The sequence below is a fragment of the Ursus maritimus genome, unplaced genomic scaffold, assembly GCF_017311325.1.
Source record: "Ursus maritimus isolate PB19 unplaced genomic scaffold, ASM1731132v1 scaffold_14, whole genome shotgun sequence".
Lineage (NCBI taxonomy): Eukaryota > Metazoa > Chordata > Mammalia > Carnivora > Ursidae > Ursus > Ursus maritimus.
In genome coordinates, this window is record NW_024423786.1 from 42,658,798 (window position 1) to 42,686,712 (window position 27,915).

The 27,915-nt window shown below is 44.6% G+C and overlaps 1 protein-coding gene across 1 annotated transcript in view; it reads right to left on the reverse strand.

Annotated features, from left to right (window-relative positions):
- LARS2 (leucyl-tRNA synthetase 2, mitochondrial) overlaps positions 1-18,435 on the reverse strand; it is a 144,732-nt gene extending 126,297 nt beyond the window's left edge. The window contains exons 1-3 of the mRNA XM_008703901.2: positions 18,280-18,435; positions 12,927-13,181; positions 7,239-7,367 (exon numbers count right to left, since the gene is read on the reverse strand). Coding sequence (XP_008702123.1) covers positions 7,239-7,367; positions 12,927-13,160 — 363 coding nt within the window. The 5' untranslated portion in view covers positions 13,161-13,181; positions 18,280-18,435. The remainder of the gene's footprint in view (positions 1-7,238; positions 7,368-12,926; positions 13,182-18,279) is intronic.
- Positions 18,436-27,915: the final 9,480 nt, after the last annotated feature.

Genomic DNA, 27,915 nt, shown 5'->3' on the forward strand with positions numbered 1-27,915 from the left:
GGCCAGCTACCACCAGGGCTTGGGAAACGTGGTCTACGGGGGTCAGTCCTTCTGCTGTACAAGGCAAACAGTGGGTGGAGCTGACAGCCAACTGGCCAGGGGCCAGCCCGGGAACACCAGCAAGACTGCAAACCTACCACCATCGGAGATATCAAAGGGGAGTCAGGGCCAGCTATGGACGAGGGGCAAACACAGGGTTCAGAGACCTGGCAAGTCAGACCAGAGCTGGGCAGAAGGCGAGGCCTGGGAGCTGGGGCGAGTCCAGCCTCTGGTGGGGACAGAGTCACGTGCCCATGGCTCACCCTGACAGGGCCTTCTGCCGCCCCCTGAGCTGAGCCGTGGGCGTCTCAGGGTTGGCAGGCAGGATGGATGGCAAGCAGACGAGAAGAAAGGGATACAGGAGAGAGCACAGTTACAAATGACAACATGCAGACAAGGCTCGGAAGGGATACACACTGATACGTGCCAGGGATCACTGCCCAGAAGGGCCTAGTCAGGGAGGGGGTGATCAGAGGGGACTGCAGCCTTATCTATGTTGTGTTGTATTTTTTCTTTTTAAAGGGGGGAATATGGAATGTTATGTACAATCTTAAAATACATTTTTAAGAAGGAAAAAAAGAACAGGCAAAGATACCGTTCTCCTTCCAACACAGGACATAAGATCAAGCAGAGGTAAGAAAACTCTTCCGGTAGAAGGGAAGGAAGCTGGGGCAGCTGGTCGTCTGCCTTCCTGATGGCAAGAGAAACAGCACAATTGTTGCTACAAAAGGGCCAACCTATTCCCTAGGAATGACCAGCTTTCTCTCCTTTCATCATAAAACAAAACTTTAGAGTTGAAACCAATGCAGCTTCTAAAGGAGAGCAACCATGGTTACTGCCTCTCAAAAAACTGCTATTTTCAGAGAGAGGGATGGTTTCTCTGGAGTAGATTCAACGCTTTATTTCCGAGAAATGAGAAACACAACATTTAATTTTGTTTAGCAAGTGTAATAACCCACCGTTATTACAGACCGGGGATCAAAATCAAGAGAATACTTCAGAGTAAAGAACCCAAACGACAGTAGCTAGGACCAAAACAGAAGACCTCCCCTGGGAAGGTGCAGAGACGTGACACACAGATAAATCAGCCGGTTTCTGATCAAGACACTGGACCAGCAATTCATCCTTCCCTTCAAATGACATCGGAGAGGATAAGCCCTGGAAATCCACTCTCTACTTTCAGAAGGTGCCTAGGGTCAAAAATTTGAAAACTAAATGCCATGCTATGCACCCTCTGGGCACTTCAAACACACTTGTTGACTGGCGGGCCGACTGAAACTTGATGAAACATGTATTATCATCCACTTGCTAAGAACTCCCTTTGCTTCCTGATATTTAGGGATAATCATGTTATGATCACGCAGCAGCCACAGAGCCTCAATTTACTCCTCCTCCGCAGTGAAGAGCAAAAAGGCCCAAGCAGAAAACCCGACTTGGGCAGTGTGCAGAGGCTTCTGGCCTGAGACAAATGAGTCCGAGCCCAACCCTGTGAGTGGGACCGGGCACCTTGATGTTGTCATCACCCTGCTTCTGGCTGGGAGGGTGCCAGGGAGACCAGCCGGGGTGGGAGATGGGTCATGTTATTTTCCAATCCCCTGTGCAGACAACATACAAAGACATGACAAAAGCACCATATGTGCTAGGCTTTAAATAGGTCATTAGACGTTGTATGAGTTCAAGAAGAAGCCAATTGGCAGCACAGCCCTTTCTGATTCTTGAAAGAGAATAATTGATCTCTGGCTTCAAGAGGCCCCTGCTTAAACATCCAAACATCAGGACTAACTTATTACTGCTACTATTAATTGCGAGATACCAAAGGGAAACTGCATTACCATTTTTCTCATTGATCACTTCACAGGAACCTCGCCACAACCTGTGAGGTCAGTCGGGCAGGTATCACCACTGTCATTGACTAAAGCCCCTATTTCCTGATCATCACCCCCAAACCGCCTGCCTCTCCACTTATAAAGTCCACATCTAATCTGTGCTGTGTCCGTGGCCTGGTCAGCTCTTTGTGAAATTAGCCTTCCCCAAGAGAGCTGTGATGGTCATGGCTTTCAGGCCTGTCTCCATGAACGAGTGAGAGCGCGAAGGGCCACAATGATCCACCTGCACTCTTGTCTCATTTCTCTCCTTCGGACGGCTTATTTGCAGCTCTAAGAGGAATCCAAAGTAAAAGCAGCCCTGAACTTCCCGAATCATCATTCTCATCCGTTCTCAAACCCAAATTACAATCTGTGGTCTGGCTGGGCTCACAAAATGCAAGGACGAACCACAGACTGGGAGAAGACATTTGCATTGCATTTAGCCAACAGAGAATCAGTAATCCAAACTGTATAAAGAATTCCACAGAGCAATACGAAAAAGACAAGCAACCCAAGAGGAACTTGGCAAATAATGTGAGCAAGGCAAACAGAAAAGAAGAAAAGTAAATAAGCAACAAACATATGAAAATATCTCAGCTTCACTAGGATAGTACTCAGGAAAATGCAAATTACAAACACAAGTAGATGCGATTTCCCATATGACAAACTGGCACAGACTAAAAAGTCTAACGTTCCTAAGTGCTGTCGAGGATGTAGGGCAGTTACAAACGTCATTCATTGCTGGTGGGAGTAATAATTGGCCTTGACAGTTTGAAAAGCAATTCAGAAAGATGTAGTAACGCTGAGCTATGTACACTCTATGACCTAGCAATGCCACCTCTCCCACAGGCTAACCAGTCAGGTACAGCGACGTTCACTGGAGCAAAAATTTGAAACAACCTAAAACTCTATCCATGCAAAAATGGATAATTAATTACTGTCATAATTATAAAGTACTTATAATGGTTGAAATAACTCTAGAGACATAATCAGGATAATCCTTGATACAAAATACCAAGTGAAAAATTAGGTATCTGATATAAAATTAAAAACACAATACTACATATAAGTGTGTATGTATCCCTAAGTAATAGAAGTGTTCCATAATTTTTTAAAGTATCCTGTTTAAACTAAAGTGGACAGAGAAAAAAAAGAGAAGGCAGTCCAGAACAGAACTGGAGGTATGGTAGAGAAATTCCTTGAAAAACACAACTTAAAAGTGACACAGAAGAAAACAGAAGCTCTAAACAGACCAATAGCATTAAGGAGATAGAATCGGTCATTTTAAAACTTCCCACAAACAAAATGGCGGGCCCAGATACCAACACTGGTGAATGGTATTAAACAATAAGGAAGAAATAATACCAATAATACACAGTGCTTTCAGAAAATAGGAAGGGAAAACCTTCTAGTTTGTTTTACGAGACCAGCATCACCCTAACTGCAAAACCAGACAAATAAGTTAAAGAAAAGAACATTTCAGAGCAGTATCTCCCATGCATGTAGGGGCTTAACCAATTATATACAGCAATTCATGCATTAAGAAAAATACATTATGGGGGGCGCCTGGGTGGCACAGCGGTTAAGCATCTGCCTTCGGCTCAGGGCGTGATCCCAGCGTTCTGGGATCGAGCCCCACATCAGGCTCCCCCGCTATGAGCCTGCTTCTTCCTCTCCCACTCCCCCTGCTTGTGTTCCCTCTCTCGCTGGCTGTCTCTATCTCTGTCGAATAAATAAATAAAATCTTTAAAAAAAAAAAAAAAAAGAAAGAAAGAAAAATACATTATGACCAAATGAAATTTGCCCCAGGAACACAAGGTTGGTTTAAAAAAATTTTTAAATCAATCAACAAAATATATCACATTAACAGAATAAAAGAGAAAAACTTTATTCCATCTCAATAGATGCAGAAAAGGCATGTCACGAAAATCAACACCCATTCATGATAAAAACTCTCAGCAAAGTAGGAATAAAGGGGAACTTTCTCAGCCTGATAGAGTATGCAAAGATGGAGTGGGGCAGGGAAAGTTTGTGGAGTAAACTGGGAAGGAGAAGCCAAAATGCAGAAGTGCCTGGAGAGTGAGGTCTCACTGAGAGCAGAGTGTTTTAAGGAGGAGGAAATGGTCTACATATTTCACGTTGCTGAAGCTGAGAAAGATGAGGACAGGGCCACATCCACAGAGGTCACTGGTAGCCTTGAAGGGAGCAGAACTACCGCACAACTCACTCCACCTTTTACTTCCCATACTGTTCATGTAACTCAGAATTATTTCACGTATCTCCACTCAAGAACAAAGCAAACCAGTCAAGAAATTAACAAGTTCTAGAAAAAGCCAAAGCTTGCTGAATTCTTCTTAGGCCTACTGACTGATTTTGGACCTAAGACTCCAATATTTCTATTTAATATTATAGAAATCCCAGTGTTCAGAATAAAGCTGATACTCAAGAATGAATGAATGAATGAATGAATGAATGAATACACACATCAGACCCTGCTGTTACTCCAGATTAGATATTCCTTCCTTCTTAGAGTGAGGACCATTGAACTTGACCTGAATCCAACCCCACTCTATCTCTGGGACCAGTGCTGACACTGGGAACGGATTTGAAAACAACGGCAAGCTCAACAGGCTTTATGTTATCGACAATTACATTGAGATTCCTGTTTCTCTTTTGCTGTATCGCGTAAAAAATAGCTGGACAAGTTTTCACCAAATTTGGAGTTACAGATGGGAGAAACTGACTTACATACGGCTTATGAAAATTAATAAATTAATTTCAGCAGAACCTGGAGGATACCCCAAAACGACAGCTCATCATCTTAAAAAGAACAACTGAAACTTAGAAACAAAGAGAACCCTAGGTGCCTGTTGACCGCACAGACTCAGCCACTGTAAACCAAATAACAAAGAGTGCTTTTAGGCACCCATCGAGTCATAGGATAGGTCATAGAAATTGCAGGCAATGTTTTACAGTAGAGCTGCTTCTGAGGAGGTGACTCTATAAGCTCCAGGCTGAAGAGAGCGGGGTTCGGTTATTAAATGATAGTGACTGACTTCCCAGAGTAAATCAAATCAATGTAAATAATAATTGGAGCTATCACTTATTAAGGGATTATCGTCCCAGACGCACGTACTATCTCATTTAACCTGCACAGCAATCCCATAAGGCAAGAATTACTGTTGGCCCTGTTTTAAAGATGAGGAGAGTGGGGATTCAGAGCCACGAAATGACTTGTGCAGGGTGTCCCTGCTGGGTCCAGCCTGACCTTGGGCTTTAGTTACTACAGAAGTCTTTTTTTTTTTTTTTTAAAGATTTTATTTCTTTATTTAACAGAGAGAGAGAGACGGCCAGCAAGAGAGGGAAGACAAGCAGGGGTTGTGGGAGAGGAAGAAGCAGGCTCCCAGTGGAGCAAGGAGCCCGATGTGGGGCTCGATCCCAGGACCCCAGGATCACGCCCTGAGCCGAAGGCAGACGCTTAACGACTGAGCCACCCAGGCGCCCTCCGTTTTGTCTCTTGGGCCTGGAACTCCGCCTTGAGCTTCCTCTGGAACATCTCGTCCCATCCAGGGGAATCAGAATCCCACCTACACCCCCTCAACCACCTGCACCCTCTCATAAATGTACAATTTTGCTATAAAAGCTTCATCTTCAGCAATTTGCCTGCACTCACTAATTGTCCAAAATAAGTTGGCGTAAGTAAAAACCCGTAAGAGAAATCTAGCCGAAGAATCACAGTAGGACAAAGAATTATACTTTAGGCAAAGAGCCAATTCACTCTGCACCGTCTCTTTCTAATAAACACCTCAGCAATGATGGAAAGCAGCGTCTGGGGAAAATAACATCCGACATAAACCAGGAAGACAAATACCTTTGACTATTAAAGTAGAACACCATCTCTGCGTTTGGTAGTATAAAGTTATTAACTCTTCAAGTGACAAGGAGCCATTATCATTTGCCTTCCTTTTTAGGAATACTTCTTGCCAATGTCAGCTCAGCATAAATTTTCAAACCAATTGTGAAAACAGATGCACGTACGTCTCTACAAGAAAATCTTCACAAAGAACTAGGAGGTGGCAGATGTCATTAACCCAGCAGGTTAATAACAACAGGAACAGCTGGTGGGAGTGCCAGTGACTGCGTTAACGATTGCCTCTCTGGAGGAAAAAGCCCAAAGTTGTAGCATTTGCTGATGTCCGTGGTGTAAATACTCCTGCCATGGCTGGATTTCAAGCTCCTGGGGTGACTGACAAACACAGAGTTGGACAGATGTGCACAGTGGGCTCTCAGGAGCTGTTGTGAACAGGCCCCAGCCAGCCGCTGGTGAGTGCTAATATTTACTGGTTACATACCACGTGCCAGGTATGTGCTACACGCTTCACAGCCGTCCTCCTTGATCCTTGTAACAGGCCAGTGGGCAGGTGCTGCTTTATCCCCATTTTACAGAAGAGGGAAAACTAGGCCTTAGAGAGGTTAAGTAACTAGTCAAAGGTCACATAGCTAGTACGTGTTAAGAGCTGGCATTCGAGTCCCGGCCATCTTGTTCAGTGGTCCGTGTTCTCAATCCCGCCTCTCTGTAAGTGTTTAGAGACAGTACTGTGATCATTCCCACCCCATTTTACAGATGATACACTGCTAAAGAGTACAGAGTAAGCTTTGGGGTAACTGGCAATGGCGTGAAGGGGACTGACCCACAACGGCCAAGGAAGGGCCTTTCTCTTCCTGTTTTGGTAAATTTCACCTCAGCCATCAAGACCCATGTCAGACGCTCTCTCTTAGTGGAGCCTTTTCCAAATGCCCCAGAATTGTTACTCTCCAGATATTTCTTTCCTGTTGAAAATGTTAATTTTTCCATCATAAAATAATCCATCCTCACAAAAGGATACAGAAAATATCAAACAGAAAGAGAAAAATCTCTTGTGGCCCCACCTCCTCCTCACGGCATTTGATCCCTATCTGTTCTATTGGACTCATTCCCCTACACGATGACTACCTATTATGTGTTTTATCCCCACCAGACTGTGAACTCGTCCTGGGAAGATGGCCCGTGTTACCAACATCTGCAGCTACAGTTGACGCCACCCCCACCCCACCTCCATCCCTAGCACAACATCGAACACACGGCGCCCCTCCCCCTTCCATTAATCCAGACGCTTTATTAGGTCTTCTAACTCATAAAAAGAAACACTGGGCTTTTCGTGTTTATCGTCAAAGCTGTCCTAATTTTAACTAAAATCGGTTCTCTTCATTTGTCTTGACCAGGTTAATGACATTCTTGCTGCCCTAGGTGGGGCGGAAAGGGAGGGGGCTGTTCCAGCAGCCATCTTTCCTTACCTGCATCCCTCGCATCTTCTGGAACCGTGCAATGGTGTCGCTGATGGTGTACACACGCACGTGGCCCATGTGCAACTTGCCGGAAGGATAAGGGAACATGGACAGTATGTAAAACTTGGGCTTTGATTTCTGGGAAAGAATTGACAAAGAATGACAATGAGCATTTCTTGAGCATTTACTGGGACCCTACACGCACATAAAATATTGGCGCTGTACTCGAGGTAATAGTTTAACATTTTCTGAAGTTCCCTTTAAAAAAAAAAAACAAAAGGCACCTAGGTGGCTCAGTTGGTTAAGCAACTGCCTTTGGCTCAGGTCACGATCCCGGGGTCCTAGGATCGAGTCCCGTGTCAGGCTCCCTGCTCAGCGAGGAGTCTGCTTCTCCCTCTGACCCTCCCCTTTCTCGTGCTCTCTCACTCACTCTCTCTCTCAAATAAATAAATAAAATCTTTAAAAAAAAAAAAAAAGCGGCTCCCACAATGTAAACCGATAAAAATGTCAAAAACCAAAATTCAAAGTCCTGGTTGAAGCTGAAGAATGTCCAAAAGAATGCCAAACAACCTCGAAGTGCTAATTACCCACATATATATTTTTAATCTTTTTTTCCCCCTCTTTTAAAAGCTTCTCTTTTAAGACAGTTTCTATCTAGGTCTTAAAGAACTCGATGTTTTTCCAAATGAAGCTCTAACGAATATCCGTATAATTCAAGGACACGATAGTTGAACCACACAGACGTGACATCTCTAAATCCCCTGTAGCTGTGTTCGGACTTGGATTTAGCAGGAAGAGCAGGACCCCGAGGCACCAGCCTGGGTCCTGGGTTTCTCGGCTGTATTGTGAGCTTATCTTTCAACAGACAAAGCTGAAATGGGAGAATAATGAGAAAATCACAGCCAAAGAGGCGAGAAGGTTGTCGTTTCCCACGGGCGATCTACAGACAGCCTCACACTAGGGTTAGAGAAGCTTCCAGCTGCCAAAAACGCAGCTGCATGACAAGACACAGAAAAACAGTACCTGCAGCCAAACGGAATGAACCCAGGGCAGGGAGTCCTTCCTGGACGGCTGACTTTGGGTCCGTGCACCACCCAAGGAGATAAGGCTCCGAAGGAGTCGTGGTAGTCATTTAATTGACTCCTAATTAGGGGTCTGTGGTTCAAGGGCAAGGGCTATGTTTTAATCATCTCCCTCTCCCCGCTCCCCCTGCCCCACATCACTTCATCCCACCCCTACCTCCAGCAGAAGTTTAATACCCGGGCCCACGGAGCACTTATGACCAAAGGGCATTTTTTCCCCAGCTACACAAATCCTGTCCAGGTGACAGAGGCATTCCCCAGCCTTAAATCCTCTCATGCAGGGCTCTCTGAAGAAAGGCAGAAGAGGTAACTGCTGTTGTTTGGTCTCTGAGGGTCGGGACCTTCTGATATTACCCCTCTCATGTATTTCCACCTTCTGTTCTTCTCTCTCTGCCCTTACTCCCTTCCTGCAGCCTTGCTAGAGTTCTTTCACGTTTTGCTTCTCCAAAAGTAATGAAAACAAAAGCGAAACAGAATATTCGTGACCATTCCTTTGTGTATGCGGGGGCGGGGGGGGGTGACATATTTTTTGCTAAGTATTTGCATGACTGATCATCGACACGGCCAACTATAATCAGGGGAGCGGAAGACACCAGAAGCCAGATTCTTTCCAAATCTCATCTGACCCCTTGCTTTATTAAACTTCCTTCAGCAAAGAAGTTAAGCGAACCTTTCACGGGGCCACTAGCATGTGGCAAAATCAACCAGAATTTTCTCTGTACTGCCTAACCTCTAGAAATTACCAGCAGGTGGTTAAGTCGAGCTGACTAAAGGAAAAGGGAAAAGGGAATACACAGGAGTCTGGATAATACACAAACCGGAAAAGCACGTGATGCTCCAGTGAGAACGGCAACTGATTTACATAAATGGATGGAAAGCAGCACGCAGATCACGCACTAACTGGAAAGTGCAGACCCACAACCCTTAGGAAAACCTCAGCAGACGGACAGGCCCTGAGGTGTGGAGTCCATGGGGACTCACGACTTGCTGTCTTTAAGAAGGACAATGACAGATAATCGTCTCAACTTGTGAACTAGTCCCTCAAAGGAGGCGCAAGACCTTACTCTGTCACTCAACGCGGAATCAGAAGCAAGCAAACTGTCCACTCCGTTTGAACCTTACTCCTTCTTGCAATGAATGAGGTCTATTGCCTTTTCTTGGGGCATTTTTAGGGACGTGGGAAAAGAGCTATTACAGAGCTCTTGAGGATCTGAAAAAAAAAAATCAATAAAATCCCTGATATAAACCATTTCTTGTTTTTTTCTTTTTTTTTTTAAGATTTTATTTATTTATTGACAGAGAGAGACACAGCCAGCGAGAGAGGGAACACAAGCAGGGGGAGTGGGAGAGGAAGAAGCAGGCTCCCAGCGGAGCAGGGAACCCGATGCGGGGCTCGATCCCAGGACCCTGGGATCACACCCTGGGCCGAAGGCAGACGCTTAACGACTGAGCCACCCAGGCGCCCCACATTTCTCGTTTTTCATTTTAAGTTTTTACATTAAGCCCATTTTTCTTTTATTATAATTGCCTTGTTTTCGTTGTAGTGACATATCTATTTTTTTTAATATTATGTTTATTTAACAATTGCTCTTACCCCAAACATCTTCCACATACAACTTCTTCATGACTATCTCTTTTTGGGAGGTCTGTCCAACAGAGATTTAACGTATAGCACAACTGAGTGATTCATTACATACTAACTAAGCCAAACTCCAAAATGGAGCTTACAGAAGATATGCAGAAAAGCACCGCTGGCAAAAGTCTTTAATATTCATGACTATTTTTGTTTATTGCAGAAAAGGTATTCGGCTTGCTTCGTGTCCCTGCCTTTTGCATTTCTGTGTGAATGAAGTCATTTTCCTCCGTGATAATGAAATGAGTTCCGTCCTCTGGGGATGGCAAGAAGGAATTATGGGAGTTTATGGTAAAACTGAGCAGGAATCTGACTGAAGGGGAAATTTTCATAATTATATAAAACTATAAGAATGTAAGCCTTTAAAAGAAATTAAGACGGTAAGTGATGGGAAGAGGATGGTTTTTATAAGTGGGACCTGTTATTTTTGCCAGCTTCTGACGTCAGGAGAAAGGTTAACTTTTGCCTCTTTACAGATCACGTTCCAAAGCAATCGCAGAGCCTGGAAGGGGCAGACAGAAGGAGCCCGGGGCCCTAGTTCTGCCCCCCAGCCTTGCCACTAGCTGCGAGACCTTGGGCAAATTCCTCTGCCTTTCTGGGCTCAGAATCTAAATCAAAGAAAGGTGAGGCAACAGAAGGTCCCAGGTACATATCCCAATAAATTACCAAATCTCCCTCTGAGCCTCTGTTTTCTTACCCCCAAAAAATCCCCAGGGTTATTTCAGGATTAAATGAAGTAATAGATGGAAAGATACTCAAATGCTCATTCAGTGGAACTTCTTTTAATAATGATGATTATGGTGATCACGGCAAGACATTCAACTCCTGGAAACCCATCTGGGTGGATTTTAAATAGACCTAATACCGGAGTGAAGTCAATGATAAATGCTTCAAAATCCCGATATCCAGTTGTATTCTTAGTTCCTGACAAAGATACCACACATTCTGATCCTCTTGGATCTTTTATTAATGTAACATTTCCATTCGTAAAAATGTGTTGGGCCACGTTTTCTCATTCGATTCTCAAAACAATTCTGTGAGACGAACAGTTTAAAGAATCTGAGGACCGAAGAGGTTACGTGATATGGCGGCCATCACACTGAGGTCTTGAGGCCGAGCCCACGGTACCGCCGTGGCTCCAGACCGGCCACGTGGCACCTTCTCTACCTCACCATGCCCCAGTACAGACCCTAAGAGGATGCCCCAGGGGACCACCCCCGATATCCCTGCAGCTGCTTCCCCAATTACTGATACACAGTTTATGTTGATCCATTTAATTTTTTTTTAAGATTTTATCTACTTATTTATTTATTGAGAGAGTGAGAGAGCGCACACATGTGCGCACACATGTGCACCCACATGAACGGGGGGGGGGGCGTGTGGGCAGAGGGAGAGAGAGACTCCCAGGAAGACTCCACACTGAGCACAGAGCCCCACGCGAGTCTCGATCCCACGACCCTGAGATCATGGCCTGAGCCAAACCAAGAGCCAGAGGCCCAACTGACTGAGCCATCCAGGTGCCCCTTGATCCATTTAATTGTTAAAAAACAAAAAAAACCCATATACTTAAGAAGAATGAGATGCCACAAGAATCAGCAAAATACAACTTTAAAATGCGTGGAGGCCATGAAGTTATAATATAAACCAAAAAGAAAAAAGAAGAAATGCTAATTTTACTCTCCTCATTCAGAATTAAACTGCTCCCTAGTTTGTTTCCAAAATACGTTCGGTTACCTGAGTCTGGTCAGGTTGACATGAAGGCCCTTCGCGTCCTGCTGAGGCAGAAGTCAGGCTTTCATTACACAGTCATGCACCCTATTCCAACCTTCCTTTTTATCATTCCACTTGTTATCCATCACACCTCTCTCAAGACCAGATTTTCTTTCTCACAAATTTCCCCAAAAACATCCTCTTCCTTTTAATACAAATAACTGCCACCAGCATTATTCACAGTGATCGATCTCATGGAAGGAATGAGTCTGAACAGAGCGAGAATCGGGAGATGGGAAATGGCCAGTCCACGGAAAAGCAGTCTCGTGCAGTTATTATTTACTCAACTGCTTGCCTTTGGCCTCATCTCTTTAATTAAATGTCGAAGGTCTGTCTTATTTGGCAACTATTACAAAGGGATGGTAGAATTTAAGAGTAAACTATCTTATAGCACTTGGCTCTGATCAGATTCAACTGTTTCATGTCACAAACCACATCTCCCATTTGTTATTTTGACCCATATCAAGGGGTAAGGGCTACCACAACCAAGACTAATCCCCGACAGGCTGGATTCCCATAGGAGCCAGCCCCCAATATGGCGCCCCATGGAAACTGGGTACAACCAAATACTTAAGATCATTAGAAGTAGAGTGCTGAGCTGAAGCATCCAGAGCAGAAGTCAAGGGGTCACTAACTCACACAGCTGCCGCTGCCAGGTGGGATTCCAGACCCAGATCACACCAGGGGAGGGCTCGTACCTCCCAAACCACGATGCTGAGATGGCAGAACCAGGTTGGAGGCCAAGGCCTATGCCAGCGGGGAGGCAGCTGCTTCTTAGAATATGCAGATTCAAAGTTCCACAGGTGAGGGGTCCAGGTGTCCACTCCTGGACTTCCAATCTGACCCTGCTGGATCCCTGTGTGCTGCCCCACCATGTCATGGACCATGAAGGACACAACCCCCGCTATGGTTTCCTGTCCTGATGAGGCTCCCCAGTAAAAGCTGCTCCAGAATGCCCAGTGTGGCACCACACTGAAACCCTTCTAAGCACTATCCTTGTCTGATCTCATTTACCCCTCGCAAGCACCCAAGGAAGCAGGGGGCACTACTATTAGCACTGTCCGTAGCAGATAAGAAAACTGAAGCACAGAGTCAATCATTCAGTTCAAGGTCACACCCTGAATAACTTACTTGAACTTGGGCAAGCTGACCCTGGAGTCCAAGTCCTTAGCCCCTCTTCTCTACCCTCTCAAAACCCCTCAGAATACTCACATCGGCTTCTGAAATTTTGGAGGCCTGTTCTTTTATTCGGTGATGCCACCATTTCTCGACATCCTTTCTTGTCTGCAGTGTGTACTCTTTCGTCCACTCTCCCGTGGCACTGTAAATACTTCTGGCACATCCCGGAATCACTCGCCTTCCCCTGCTGATGATACCTGGCCCACCATCTAACTGGCTTTTCAGAAAAGAGACACAAAAGCCCAGTCTCCGCCAAGCAGAAGCCATGCTGCAGAAGTTGGGAAGATCCTGAAAAAAGAGGGCAGAAAGCACGCTTAGGAGCTGCCCAGAACCCTCTCGTGAGTTTGTCCTCCCGATCAGTCTGGGGTTCCCTGAACACTCGCATGCTTTCTTCTTATCCTTTTGATGACTTCCTTCCCTGAAAATGACACCAGGAAAACTTCAACTGAGCTAAACACAAACTCTTTAATGGAAACTATAAAGGCACTCAGTGTTCCCAAGTGCCAAAGACACAAAACTCCCACAGGAACAAATGGACACCACCAGCTGGGCCAGCCCCCTGCCACAGGCTCTCAGTCCCCCTTCCCCATAGACCCAGCCCACCAGCAGGCTACCCGTCACATCATCCAGGCTTCAGAGGAGCTCCAAGCACATGTTGGCCTGGCCCGAGGCTCTATTGTCAGAAGGCATATGAACACCTGCCTTCCCGGAGATCCGGAGACTTGGCGTGACTACTAGCATTTTTCATACATATTGTAAGTTCCATACACTCATAAGCTGAGCCAAGAAATAACTATTATTTATAAGACTGATTATTCATTTAATTCTTCATTCACCAAATATTTATGGAGTGCCAATGGGTCCACACACTGTTCGAGGCACTGGGGATACAGCAGTGAACAAAAAGCAAAGTCGCTTCTTCCGTGGCACTTACATACTAGTAAAGAAAAGCAGGTAAAGAATACAAACAAATAAATACACATGTATGACAGTGGTGAGTGCCACGATGCTTCTGGAATACAATCCACAGGATGGGGTCCACCAGGACATCCGGCTGCCATTCAACACTCAACTTGAATGTTTCACTGGTTTCCTCCAAAGGTGAATTCCAAAAAATGACCTCACGGAAGCAAGTTTCATATCTCATCATAGTCTAAAAGGTTGAGGTGACAGTTTGTCAAATATTTAAGATTTATGACGAAGGAGCCTAACCTTTCTGCCTTCTTACATAAGACCATGCGAGAAGCGCTATAGTGAAGAAACAGATGTAAAGCCAAGAGAGAAGTAAAGGAAGAAGCTGGCACTTGAAGCTGGGGTTCATTGTCTGATTCTCTCAAAAGTTTCTCTGTAGCTGGGGCGCCTGGGTGGCACAGCGGTTAAGCGTCTGCCTTCAGCTCAGGGCGTGATCCCGGCGTTACGGGATCGAGTCCCACATCAGGCTCCTCTGCTATGAGCCTGCTTCTTCCTCTCCCACTCCCCCTGCTTGTGTTCCCTCTCTCGCTGGCTGTCTCTCTCTGTCGAATAAATAAATAAAATCTTTAAAAAAAAAAAAAGTTTCTCCATAGCTACTTGTGTTTGGCCTGTTTTCACACAGGTACGGGGTCACGGAAGCTGCCCAGAGAGTTTCCTATAAGCTCACACAAGCGGGTTTCACACTCACAGAAAACGGCCCCACAGTGTTGGCATTTTACAAGATGGTCTGCCGAAGTTCTTGATATACCAAGTCTCACTGTCTCGCTGTATTTAACACCTCTTGCTTCCTTGGGGGTGGAAACAGAAAGACCAAAAAAAGAAAGAAAGAAAGAAAGAAACCCACAAAACCCAAAAAACAAAAACCTCCCTATCCACTGGGCTTGGCTATTCTAAAATATGTGGATGTGACTATAGATATTAGGGTGAACTATAGGAAAACGGTTGACTATCCACAAGCCCATAGGACCAACCTACTATATAGACACTTTGTACACTGGAGGCAATGACATTTATTTTTAAGGGTTGGGTTTCTCCATAATTAGAACTATCCACAGGAGTCATGGAGTTTATGAGTTTATTCCCTTGCAAAGTCAGCATTTCCCTATCTTTACAAGCCAAAGACTGCTCAATTAGCAGAGGGCACAGATGCCTGACATTTCTCTTCAGGACCTCATTCCCTAAGAACACATAAGGAGACGGTTCTGGACTATTCCCTCCCAACAGAAACAATAGGAAACAATGAAACTATAAAAATACAAATTAAGCTGAACCACAGTCTCACTAGTTTTTGCTTTCAAGGCTTGTGAGCTGTTGTGACAAATGAAATCCCAAAGAGTGCAGACAGATGACCAAATGAGCAATATGAAGGGAGATCATTCTTTCACTGAAGATTCTAATCCTGTCTCTGTAACTTACTCCTATTTTACAATTTATATAAACCGTAAACAACACATACAACTCTCCCCGTCTACCCAACGAGAATAAGCTTTCTAATATGTTTACATAATACGTGGCTCACCGACAATCTCGCCTTTACGTAAACCAATGGTATAGACTAGAGAATCCTGAAACTGATCTGGGCATTTAAAGAACTTAAAGTTCATAAAGAAAAAAGCACAAGTAGATTAGAAAGTGAGAGATTATTTAATGAATGGGAAAATATTCAAATTAGAGCCCCACCTCAAACCATAAACCAGTGCAAATCCCATACAGATTAAAGAATTTTTTAAGTATCATAAAACAAGACAAAAATATGAATATTTAATATATTTTTGCAAGGTGCAAGATGTTCTGTCCTGAGCATAAAGCAATGGAAGCATTCACAAACTATTAATAAATCTGACTCTAAAGGTGTAAAATGCCTGGATATCAAAAACACCGTGAACAAAATGAGAAAGTAAGCAATAAACTGAGACAAAGTCTTTGCCAAAATGGCAATAACAAAAGGTTACCCTACTCTATAAAGAGTTTCCATATGAAAAGAAAAACATTAAAACCCAATTTAAAAAATGGGCAAAGGAACAGATGACTGGATTAAGAAGTTGTGGTCCATATATACAATGGAATATTACTCAGCAATCAGAAAGAACGAGTTCTCAACATTTGCTACAACATGGACGGCACTGGAGGAGATAATGCTTAGTGAAATAAGTCAAGCAGAGAAAGACAACTATCATATGATTTCTCTCATCTATGGAACATAAGAACTAGAATGATCAGTAGGGGAAGAAAGGGATAAAGAAAGGGGGGGTAATCAGAAGGGGGAATGAAACATGAGAGACTATGGACTATGAGAAACAAACTGAGGGCCTCAGAGGGGAGAGGGGTGGGGGAATGGGATAGACCAGTGATGGGTAGTAAGGAGGGCACGTATTGCATGGTGCACTGGGTGTTATACACAACTAATGAATCATCGAGCCTTACATCGAAAACCGGGGATGTACTGTATGGTGACTAACATAATATAATAAAAAATCATTATTAAAAAAAAAAAATGGGCAAAGGAAAAACGGAAAGAGAAATACAAATGTCTAATAAATACATGAAAAAGATCAACTTTAGAATTAATCAAAGGATGCAAATTAAAACAACAATGAAATATTTTGCTTAACAGATTGGCAAAAGCCCGTTAAATGCAAAACGGGCATTTTTTTTACCCTGCTGCTGAGACCGTAAATGGATTCCACCCTTCTGGGAGCAATGTGGTAATAACGTGTCAAGACTCTTTAAGGAAAGTTCACACCCAAAGTCAGGGGATCCCCAAGACTCAGGGGACACAGCATATGGTGTACTCAGGGCTATGATATTGAAAAAATACAGGAAATTTTCAACTTTTAATGTTTGTGGGCCCTGCTCCTGAGCTCCCGGGAAGCTATACTTCAACATTTACCAAGGTGAAAATGATTCGGCAAAACCTCAAAGTATGGGCTCTATTTCTGCCGGAGCACGCACTGTAGAACTGCTTCACTTATGAAATGACCAAAAAGAAGCATTTCAAACATAAAGATTTAAAAAAAAAAAAAAAAGGAGAAAACCTCCCTGGTTCCCATAAGATTAAAGTCATACAGCCTTGCATATACTAGAAGCTTAAGATAAGGTCTGCAACGTTCTGAAATGTCCTTTGTCTAAGGATTTGTAACTTTTTATGTAAAAAAGTGTACACAACCCGACACCGAATGTTCCTTCACAGAGCACTCTCTTCTTTGTGAAGACTGTGTACCCCAGCAGCTGTCCTAACTTGGCCTTGAATAAAACTCGCTTTCTTTTAGAAATTCTAAAGGTTTGTTCAATTTGCCTCGACGATATACTACAGAACTTCCTGATGCTAAGCCCTGTTCCCTTCCTTTACTTTCCAGGCCCTGCTCTTGGCCACTCCACCACCAAAGCGCTGATGGGCAGTGCCTCTTCCTGACAAAAGAAACAGCCATTTTATTAGAGACCTCTGACCACTCCATCAACGTGAAAGGTGTGGCTCATGTCTTGTATTTAGAATCAACTTGGCCCTTTTCTGCCTTAGCTCTATCTCATCCAGTTCCTTGCCTAGATGCTTGGAATCTTATCTTGTCTTCCACATCTTTCCAAAGCATCAGTCCCCATTACTCCACTCCTCTTTAGGGTCAGTCCTGACCTCACCCTCACTTGGGGCTTAAGGTTAAGTTTTCTGAGAATGATGGAGGCATCGAGATGTGGTCAGAACGGGACAGGCCTGAGAACTGGACCCGAAATGACAATCATATATGGGCAGAGAAACCTACAGGAAGAGTAGGAGACAGGCAAAGAAACAGAAGCATGGAAGAAGCACATGGGGGCATTTGTGTGCGCCCAAAAGAAAATGCACAAGAATGGACCAGGGAAAGTGCACCTTAAAGAAAACAAATTTTGTAACAAAAAAATACACATCTTGGCTTTTACAAAGACTAATTCCCTGCGGGACCTAAGGCAAATTATTTCCTGTCGGGAACCTCTTCTTCTTTCTAGGACGAGGAGGTAGACCCACAAGATCTCTGAGGGCTTTCGAGCCTTAATGCAGTGGCAAGGACCTTTGGGCCACAAAAATGCACCGGATGGCCTTTAACTGAGTTCAAACCTGCCAGTCCTGGGAAGCAAAGATCCAGGGATGAATTGGGGCAGGGGAGCAGGAACAGGGGAACTTAAGTACAAAACTACGTGTACGTATGCATTCTTCTGGGAATGGGAAAAGGTCCAGAGCTATCATCAGGGTCCGTGGCTCCACGAGTCTAAAGACCCGGATCTCAGAGACTTCCCGGTCAGAAATTGCACGGCTCCGGGACCACCTTAACCCACACCGCACCTTCCCTTCCTGCCCCCAGCAAGCTGGAACCTCCCGATCCGGGGGCAGAGGTCTCCACTCGAGAAGTCTCTCGTCCCGCTGTGCCCCGGGCTGGGGGTTTACCTGCTCACAGGCTTTGGCCTGCGGCTCCTCACGCCTCTGTTTCCACTTTTAGGGGAACACGGCCCGGACAGTCACTATGGGCGCCGCCATGTTGGTAGAACAACAACTTTATCTGGTAGCGGCCGGCGCAGACACAGACAGGAGGGGGCGGAGCCGGGGGACGCGAAGCGCTGCTCGGGGCGGACTCCCGGCAGCCTGTGGGGCGGGGGCATCTGCGCGGCTCCGCCCCCCGTTCCCGGGTACCTCCTCCCGACCTGAAGTCCCGCCCTTCGACCGAGTCCTCTACCCTGTCTCTGGCGTCACCAAAACCAGAAACCTGGGGGTCAGATTATTCCAGGTGCTGCAGACGTGTGAGAGACATCAGTATAGTGGCCCCAGAATAAACTAGATGGCAGGTGGCGTAAAGAGCGCTGGGAGAGTCCTGGTGCCCGGATTCGAATCCCAGCTTAGCTACAACTGCCTGCCGGGCTTGCGTAGGTCTTTTTTTTTTTTTTTTTTAATGATTTTTTATTATATTATGTTAGTCACCATACAGTTGCGTAGGTCTTTTGACCTCTTGATTTTTAATGATGGTTCAGGATCTTCTTCCATCATATTCCATAATATTATAGCCCGGGGAAGGGAATTATCCAGCCATGATTGGGAGTAAAGTGTACTTTTCTCACCTGAAAGTAAGCCGAGAGTCAGGAAAGCAGGATTCCCGATGAACCACTTTCCTTGAGGAGTTTATGTATCCCCAACCCAACCTCTCTCTGGCCCCCCACTAGCATTTCTTGCTACACGTGAATAAATCAGTGAATGAATTGTAAAGGACCAGTGGTGTTAAAGTGTGATTTTCAAAAAGGTAAAGCCCGTTTAAAGGAGATTTTGAAGAACTCATACATGTGGGCAATCAGAAATTAATTTGGTAATTGTACAAACCTAGTTAATATCCTACAGGACAGGAAAAAGTAATGTTTGAGAGCCATCTTTTTCTACAGTGCTGAAATCAATTGTGTCTTTATCAAACAAAATTCAGCCCATTACTATCCATATTCTACATTTTAACTTCTACTCTTGCAAAGCTGGATAACAGAAGACAAGCAAAGGTGCATATTCCTCTAGCACCAATAATCGCCAGACCAGCACTCCACCCAAGGGACACACAGGAATCTTTTCTGCCCATTCCCAAGTCTTTAACAAAGTTTCCCAACACTTTAAAATCTAAATACTTTGCTATTCAAAGGGTAATCTCCAGACTAGCGTCAGCCTCACCTGAGAACTCGCTAGGAATGTCAGATCTCAGGTGGCACCCAAATCTGCTGAATCAAACTCTGCATTTTAACAAGATCTCCGGGGGGATCTTTAGGCACATGGGAGTTTGAGACTCCCTATCTTAGAATGTGAGCGTTAGAAAGGATCTTGAGAGGGGCTCCTGGGTGGCTCAGTCGTTAAGTGTCTGCCTTTGGCTCAGGGTGTGATCCCACGGTCCTGGGATCGAGTTCTACATGGGCTCCTTGCTCAGCGGGGAGCCTGCTTCTTCCTCTCCCACTCCCCCTGCTTTTGTTCCCTCTCTCTCTGGCTGTCTCTCTCTCTGTCAAATAAATAAATATTTCTAAGAAGAAAGAAAGAAAGAAAAGGAAGGAAGGAAGGAAGGAAGGAAGGAAGGAAGGAAGGAAGGAAGGAAGAAAGAAAGAAAGAAAGAAAGAAAGAAAGAAAGAAAGAAAGAAAGAAAGAAAGAATCTCGAGAACACTCCAGACCAGCCAGCTCATTTTACAGGTGAATAAACGGGGGCCCTGCAGAACTGACTGTCTAGCTCAAGGTCATATTCAAGTTGGTAGAAGGTTTGCGATTCACCACTGGACCTCTAGCCTGCTAGAATAGTGCCCTTCCCAAATTGCAGAATGGAAGGTCATTAGGAGCTTGGACAGCTTCCAGTGCAATCCTCCCACTTCAAAGATTAGGACATTGAGGGCCAGAGATTGGATACATCTTGCCTAAAGTAATAAACAGCCAGTCGATGGCAAAGTCAGGATTCCAATCCAGGTCTTCGGCTCTCTCCACCCCGATACTAGATGCTTAATTTAAACGGACACCATGGAAGCATTGACTCTCCCATCAACGTGCTACACTTCACGTAATTTAGCCTTCAGGTATGTCCTGCTTTATCCATATATAACTAGAGCGCCCTTTCTTTAAGTTATCCAAATACTAAATTCTAAGTAGCCTCCACCCTTATTTTGGTTCAAAATCTCTCTTTCCTCTTAAGAATTGAAGTTAGCATTGACATTTCTAGGAGATTATTTCAAATAGAATTTTTCTAAAAGTCATTTGCTTTACTGGAAAGTTGCTATTTTTACATCAAAGAAGACAGTAGCATGAAAGCAAATCCCTTTTGCTCTTAAAGAGCTTGCTGCAAAGATGCATTATTGAATGAGAGAGACAAGTTGCTGGGCCATGTAGAAAGTTACCCCACTTTTTATTTTTTAAAAAAGGAAAGGAAACAAAAGAAATACATTTGTTAGTATATGAGTGGAAAGAAATCTGGAAAAATATGTCCCCTATTTCCTGTGATGATCTCTAGGGACAGGGTGGTCCTATGGGCCTTTTTTTTTGACAGGTTTCCTTCCTGTTTTCCTTTTGCTTTTTCTATTAGCTTGTATGGGAGGCTGAATAATGACCCCCAAAGAAATCTAGGTCCTAATCCCCGGACCCTGGGAATGTCACCTTATATGGCAAAAGAGACTTTACAGATGTGATTAAATTAGGAATCTTGAGATAAGAAAATTATCCTGGATTATCCTGGTGGGCCCTAGATGCCATCACATGAGTCCTTCTAAGAGAGACACAGAGGGAACTTTGAGACAGAAGAAGAGCCAACGTGATCCGAAGATGAAATACCACAAGCCAAGGAATGCAAGAAATACAGGTCTGGAAGATGAAAAAGACAAGAATATAGATTCTCCCCTATGATTCAGCAACTCCACTTCCAGGGAGATACCCCGAAGAGCTGAAGGCAGGGTCTTAAAGAGATACCTGCACAGCCGTGGTCACAGAGGCATTATTCACAATAGCCAAAAGGTGGAAGCAACCCCAGTGTCCATTGAGTGATGAATGGATGGAGTGACATATGATAGACACCTACAATGGACTATGATTCAGCCATGAAAAGGAAGCAAATTCTGACACGTGCTACAACAAGAATGGACCTCGAAGACACTGAATTTGCTTCATAGGCACAAAGTTTCAGTTTGGGAAGATGAGAAAGTCCCGGAGGGATGGATGGTGGTGAGTAGTTACATAACAACAGGAAGGTGTTTAATGCCGCTGAACTACACACTTAAAAATGGTTCAGACGGTACATTTTATGAATATTTCACTACAATTTAAAAAAAAGGAAGAGAACAGATCCTCTTCTAGAACCTCCACTGGGAGTGCTTCCCTGCTGACAACTGGATTTGAACCCAGTGCAGCTGATGTTCAGGCCACCAGGGTTGTGGTGCTGTGTTCCCACGGCCATAGGAAGCATCGTGGTTCAGCTTCCATGACTTTGTATGCAGAAAAAAATCAAGATTTTTTTGTTACATAAGGAGATTAGTGCCCATCACCATGTGTTTGGTTTGAATCAGTGCGGCTTCACTTCTCTACCTTCTGTTTATTTCTTTACCTCTCCCACCTTGCCCTGCACTCTCTTTGTCTGATATAAAAGCTTTGCGTGTCAGCAACTTCCAGAAGAGTCTCCATTTCTTTGACCATTTCTTCCCCTCAGTGTAAAAACAAGACTATTCCTTTATCTTACCTCATGAAGTAAGGCGAATTGACTAGACATGACCTAGAAATGCACGAGTCATAAATAATTTCAACTTGACATTTATTTCCATGCTTTTGCGACCTTTCCAAAAATAAGTCACCGGGGCAGCCATGTAAATTCTTCCCTGAGCTGTCACATTTCAGACATTGATTCAGGTCTTCTGAGAATGGAGATGAAAGCAAACCCTAAGATTCTTGCTACACTATGTATTGTTGTTCTTTTTTCTCTTCTTTTTCTTTTTTTAAAAAAAGATTTTATTTATTTGACAGACAGAGAGACAGAGAGAGAGGGAACACAAGCAGGGGCAGAGGGAGGGGGAGAAGCAGGCTTCCCACTGAGCAGGGAGCCTGATGCGGGCTCGATCCCAGGCCCCTGGGATCATGACCCAAGCCGAAGGCAGACGCCTAATGACTGAGCCACCCAGGTGCCCCTATGGATTGTCTTACAATAAAAAAATGCCCCAGCCCTGATAATCAAATCACTTAAGATATAGATGGGCTTATCATCTATGCTTCCCAGCACACCTGTACTTCCGTCTTTCCTGATCACAGCTCCTGGACTTCCTTCAAGGCAACCAGCCCTTTACCCCAATTCTGAGCCCTTCAGCCTTGTGGGCTTGACCCCTCATCCGCCAGGTCTGGCTGAATCCAATCTGTTCATTTCATCCCCTGACCACAGAGACAGTTCAGGCAGGCACTTGACTTAAGCCAGAAGCCTAAGCCTTCTGCTGGGAACATTAGAACCAGGATTCTCTTTCCTGGTTGCTAGTTGCTGTCTCAACCATTCCAGGATCACATTAGGAGAGCCTGCGAAGACCGGATGCAGGAGAAGGAGTGGGTCCTGGTGCCACAGAAGGATCTGCCAGATCAAGCCCTGCCTGAAGCTACAGCGGCTTTCAACTAAGGCCCCTTAGTTGTTCAAGCCAGTTCAACTGGGGTTTTCCATTTATCCCAACAGAAGGTATCCTGCTATACCCACCTACCCAACTGACAGAGATGCCGCCCTTCTCCCTCCCTCCACATGGAATCCATCTCCAGCTTTTGTTACCTATGCAGTCAAGTAGCTTTCCCCAGCCCCGTGCTCTCACCTGGCACCTAATACAACCACCCCCCCCCAAGTTGAGGCTCTCCTCCTCTCTCACTGCCCTGTTGCAATAGCCTCGTTACCATATCCTAGTCATCTGTCTGCCACTGTGAATACCACAGTGGGTACTCGGTATATATCTTTTAAATGTAATCTTTTAAAATTGGCAAGTTCACAGATTCCATATTTGTGAATTCACCTGCTCTCTAAAATTGATGTGTAACCCCCAAATCAATACGCGTGGCACTTTCATGGTCATTCACAGACATACATGGGGAGTGAAAAAGGGGAGTTCCCCTCTTCCCCATCCCATGCATGTACCCAGCTGAGGCTGAACAAGGGGACACTCTCCCTCCTCGTTTTGGCTCTTATGCTATAAACAGGGTCTTTTCCCCAGGATATTATACACCATGTTTTTTTATATTTTTGCACTTTTTTGCTAGTGAGTTCACGGTTGAAAATGGCTCTGAAGAAAAGTGCAGAAGTGCAGGCTCGTGTTCCTAACCACAAGAAAGCAGTGATGTGCCTTATGGAGAAAGTATGTGTGTTAGATGACCTTCATTCAGGCACGAGTTATCGATAATATATATTAAATAAGGTGTCTTTAAGCGGAAGCCCACATACAAGAAACGGATCAGCTGACAGAAACTTGATGACCAGAGGCTTTCAGGACCCTAACCATGTATTTTCCTTCGGTATTCACTAATGTAGTGCTCAGGCGACTTTATAGAACACAATTACCGTGAATAACATGAAACAACTCTGTGGAAAGCAAACAGGAGTGATCCAGACTTTCTGACATCACAGTCATCAAGAGCGCATGCTCCGGGCAGAGGCAGCCTGGCTCTGAAGCTCAGCTCTACCGCTTTCAAGATGAACGATTGTGGGCAAGTCCCTCGGCCTCCCTGAGCCTCCGTTGCTCCGTCTGCAAAATGAGGATTATTGTGCCTACCTATTAGGTTGCTAATAAGAATTTTTGAAAAGTGAAAATTTTAAGTGAAAAATTTTAAGTGACATTAGTACGTAAAGTGTTTTGCCAAGTTCCAGACAGAGTAAACACTCAAAAAATGGTACCTCCGGCTTTTGTCGTTTTTATTGAATTTAAAGAGCTGGTCTACACACACTGCTAAGCGGTTGGCAGATGCCAAGATTGTACTGGAAAGAAAGAGATCCCCTGTCTGGTACTGACCCCATTCAGGCCAGGAGGGAGTAGCACGGAACGTGCCTCGGTGATATTCCCACCAGAGTGCAAGCTCCTTGGGGACAGGAACTGAGTCTTGCACACACGCTCAGTGACACGATGCCCAGTGAGTAAGCTCAGGAGGGAGGCAGATCCAGGGTAGGCTCACAGTTTAGTCACTTGGCAGCTGCGTGGACTTGGACAGATCATCCACCTTGCTTCTCTTAACTCCAACAGTAATGGTGTCTGCCTTGCAGAGATGGTGTCACTATTAAGTACAACAACCCACGTAAAACGCTTCCGATGGTGCCTGGCACATGGGCCTTTTGGTAAATGTTGGATTCCTGTCCCTGCAGAGGCCAGCGGGCTTTCTTGATTATATCTCAGTTCATTCACTAACCCCTCACATCCCACTCCTTGGCTATAATTTCTCTTATTATATTAGAGCTGAGCCTAATCCCCCTCCCGTCCTGCAAAACCCCATGGCAGTGGTCTCTACATCTATCATAAAAGTCCCCCTCACCATTTTAACTAGTGTCATGGATCATTCTTTCTTTAACAGTTCTTGCTGAGAGTCAAACCTAGCACTGATGGGCCAAAAAACTCACAATAACCTTTGCAGAACCAGTATCAGAGACCTCAGTAACTAGGAAGATAAGAGTAGACGCCTTTCTGAAAGCTGCCACAATGCAATCTTGACCTTGAAGGGTCTGGAGTAAAATCAGTATTTTCCAAGGTGCCGGATATTTCAAAGTACCCATTTTTGTCATCCTTTCCAGGGTACAAAGTCTGCTGAAAGCGACCTCTTTTGTTGACTTTTTTAATTTGGTTTTTTTTCCCCCAAAAAAAGCCTTATAGTTCAGGAGTGTTTATGAGAAACCCCATTTGGAGTGACTCACACCACAATTATACTTGGACACAGAAACAGACCTTGGGATTAAGCTTTTAATCTGTTCATTACAGGAGAAAAAAAAATCTTTCCATTGCTGCAAATCTTCTTAGGCCTTGTGATTGCTTCTAGAAAAAGATAATCCTATTTGAAGAAATACTGAATGTATAAAGCAGTACAGATGGTCCCCGACATACGATGGGTCTACTTATGACTTTTTGACTTGACAATGGTGAGAAAGTGATATGCGTTGGGGAGAAACTGTACTTTGAATTTTGAATTTTGGTCTTTTCCCGGGCTAGTGCTATGTGGTCGGATCCTCCTCTTAACGGTGCTAGGCAGGACCCAGGAGCACAGCTCCCAGTCAGCCATGTAATCGTGAGGGTGAACAACCAATAAATACACTTACAACCATTCTGTTTTTCACTTTCAGGACAGTATTCAATGAATTACATGAAATATTCAACAGTATATCATCAAATAGTCTTGGTGTTGGAGGACTTTGCCCATTTGTAGGCTAATGTAAATGTTCTGAGCTGTTTAAATTAGGCCAGCCTAAGCTGTGATGTTCGGTCGTTTAGGTGTATTACATGCATTTTCAACTTACAGTATGTTCAACATGTGATGGGTTTATCGAGACATAACCCCATAGTAAGTCTAGGAAGAGCTGTTTTGAGTTAAATTTGACCTGACTACATTCAGAATTTGTTCTTGCCGGTCTAAGAGTGGGCTACGGGTAACATGTCTTTATTTGCAAATTTGTGAAATCTATCTTTCCCATCTTTCACTGGTATCTGCAACTTGAATAAATAAATGTCAGTAAGATCTTAGAGTTCCTACATCTCTGCCATTAATTTGGCATTTTGTCATCATCTTTTGGCATCTCCGTATTCTTGTAAAGTAGCCCTTGAATTTATGTGCATGTGCCTTCTCCCAAGTAGACAATAAATTAAGTCAGTGATCATATTTCTCTGATCCTTGACTAGCAGTACAGTTTAATATACAGAGAATACAAGTTGTACATGACCCCCTAAGATCTAGCTCAGTGTTTTGCAGCCCAAGTTATACAACAGGCAAATAGAGACAGCATAAGCCTCAGTTTCCTACTCCGCCCAATTTGTGGGGTGTACAGATCATGTATGTAAAGAATTAACAAGTGCCAGGCACATGAAGGGAGCTTGGGAAGTGGTGGGCTGATAGTAATGGTAACAGTAATGTAACAGCCCCTCAATGTCCTGCAGTGGCTGGAAGGGCTTGCCGGCAGTGGCTTTGCAGTGGTTGATGACAAATAGACCCCAAGGAGAGAAGGTGGTGCCAAACATATCTATACTGTTCCTACTAGTCACCTTTCAGACCAGTCTGAATGTGTGTCTGATAAGCACCTGGAGTCCCTTCTTCCTAGTCTCCTCTCTCCTCCCTCCGCATTCCCTGTAGTCTTTTTTTACCTTTCATGACCCTCCCCCTGCTTACAGAGTTTCTAAATCTACTGGACAAATGACCCCTTCTCTTCCTAATATTGGCTGCCTTGTAGCAGAACTTCATGTTCTCCTGTTGAATGACCTCTCTCCTACCAGGGTGGAAGATAAGAAGAGTAAAGGGAGATGAGGGACTGAAAATCCTGGTCAGCCAAACGATAACAACAAAATCACCATGACCATAAGCATCAGCATCGGCATCACCCATCAGCATCACTCATCAGCATCATCATCAGCATCCACCATCACCGTCACTATCACCACAATCCATTACCATCAGCATCCCTCTCAGCAGCAGCAGCAGCATTGGTATCAGTATCACCACCACCATCATCACCCATCAACATCAGCATCACATCATCATCAACATCCATCAGCATCACCCATCAGCATCATCATCAGTATCAGCATCACCACCATCATCATCCATCAGCATTGGTATCAGTATCACCACCATCATCATCCATCAGCATCACCCATCACCATCAGCATCACCATCACCATCAGCATCACCATCACCACCACCACCACCACCACCATCATCATCATCCATCAGCATCACCATCACTGTCAGCAACAGCAGCATCCAAGTTCTCTACCTGGAGCCCAGGGTAAAAGGAGGGCAGGGGGAAAGAAAGAAAGAGAAGCTGAATTGAGTTCAAGTGCTTGACAAGAGAAAGAGAAGCAAGAGAAAAAAAGAGAAGGAATAGGAGAAGGAACAGGAGAGGCAGAAGAAGATCAGAAGGAGAAAGAGGAGGAGAAGACTGAGAAGGAGGATGAAGGGGAGAAAAATGTAGAAGAGGAAGAGGCAGTAGCCTTGGGATGGGGCAGGCAATGAGATATTGTCCCTGGCCCTCAGCCCAGGATAGGGAAANACCATTCTCTTGTGCACAAAGGGCTGAAAAGAGAGGACGACCACTAAGATGCAGGTGCTCGCTGGACTGCTCTGTGGCTGTTGAAGTCTGGACCACCCTGGCCCCAGAAAGAGGAGGAGGATCTTAGGAGCCCTCAGTTACAGGACCCTTCTTACAGGCCTGGTACTGCACAGCAAGCTGGGTGGCAGAAAGCAAACTGTTTACCTCTCTAATCCCCAGGCTCTTCATCTGTAAAGGGGCCAGGCACGGTACCTACCTCAAAGACTTACGGTAAGGCTTAAATGAGAGAATGCATGTGAAGCAGTTGGCACGGCTCCTGGTGCAACGGCAGCCCTCAGCACTG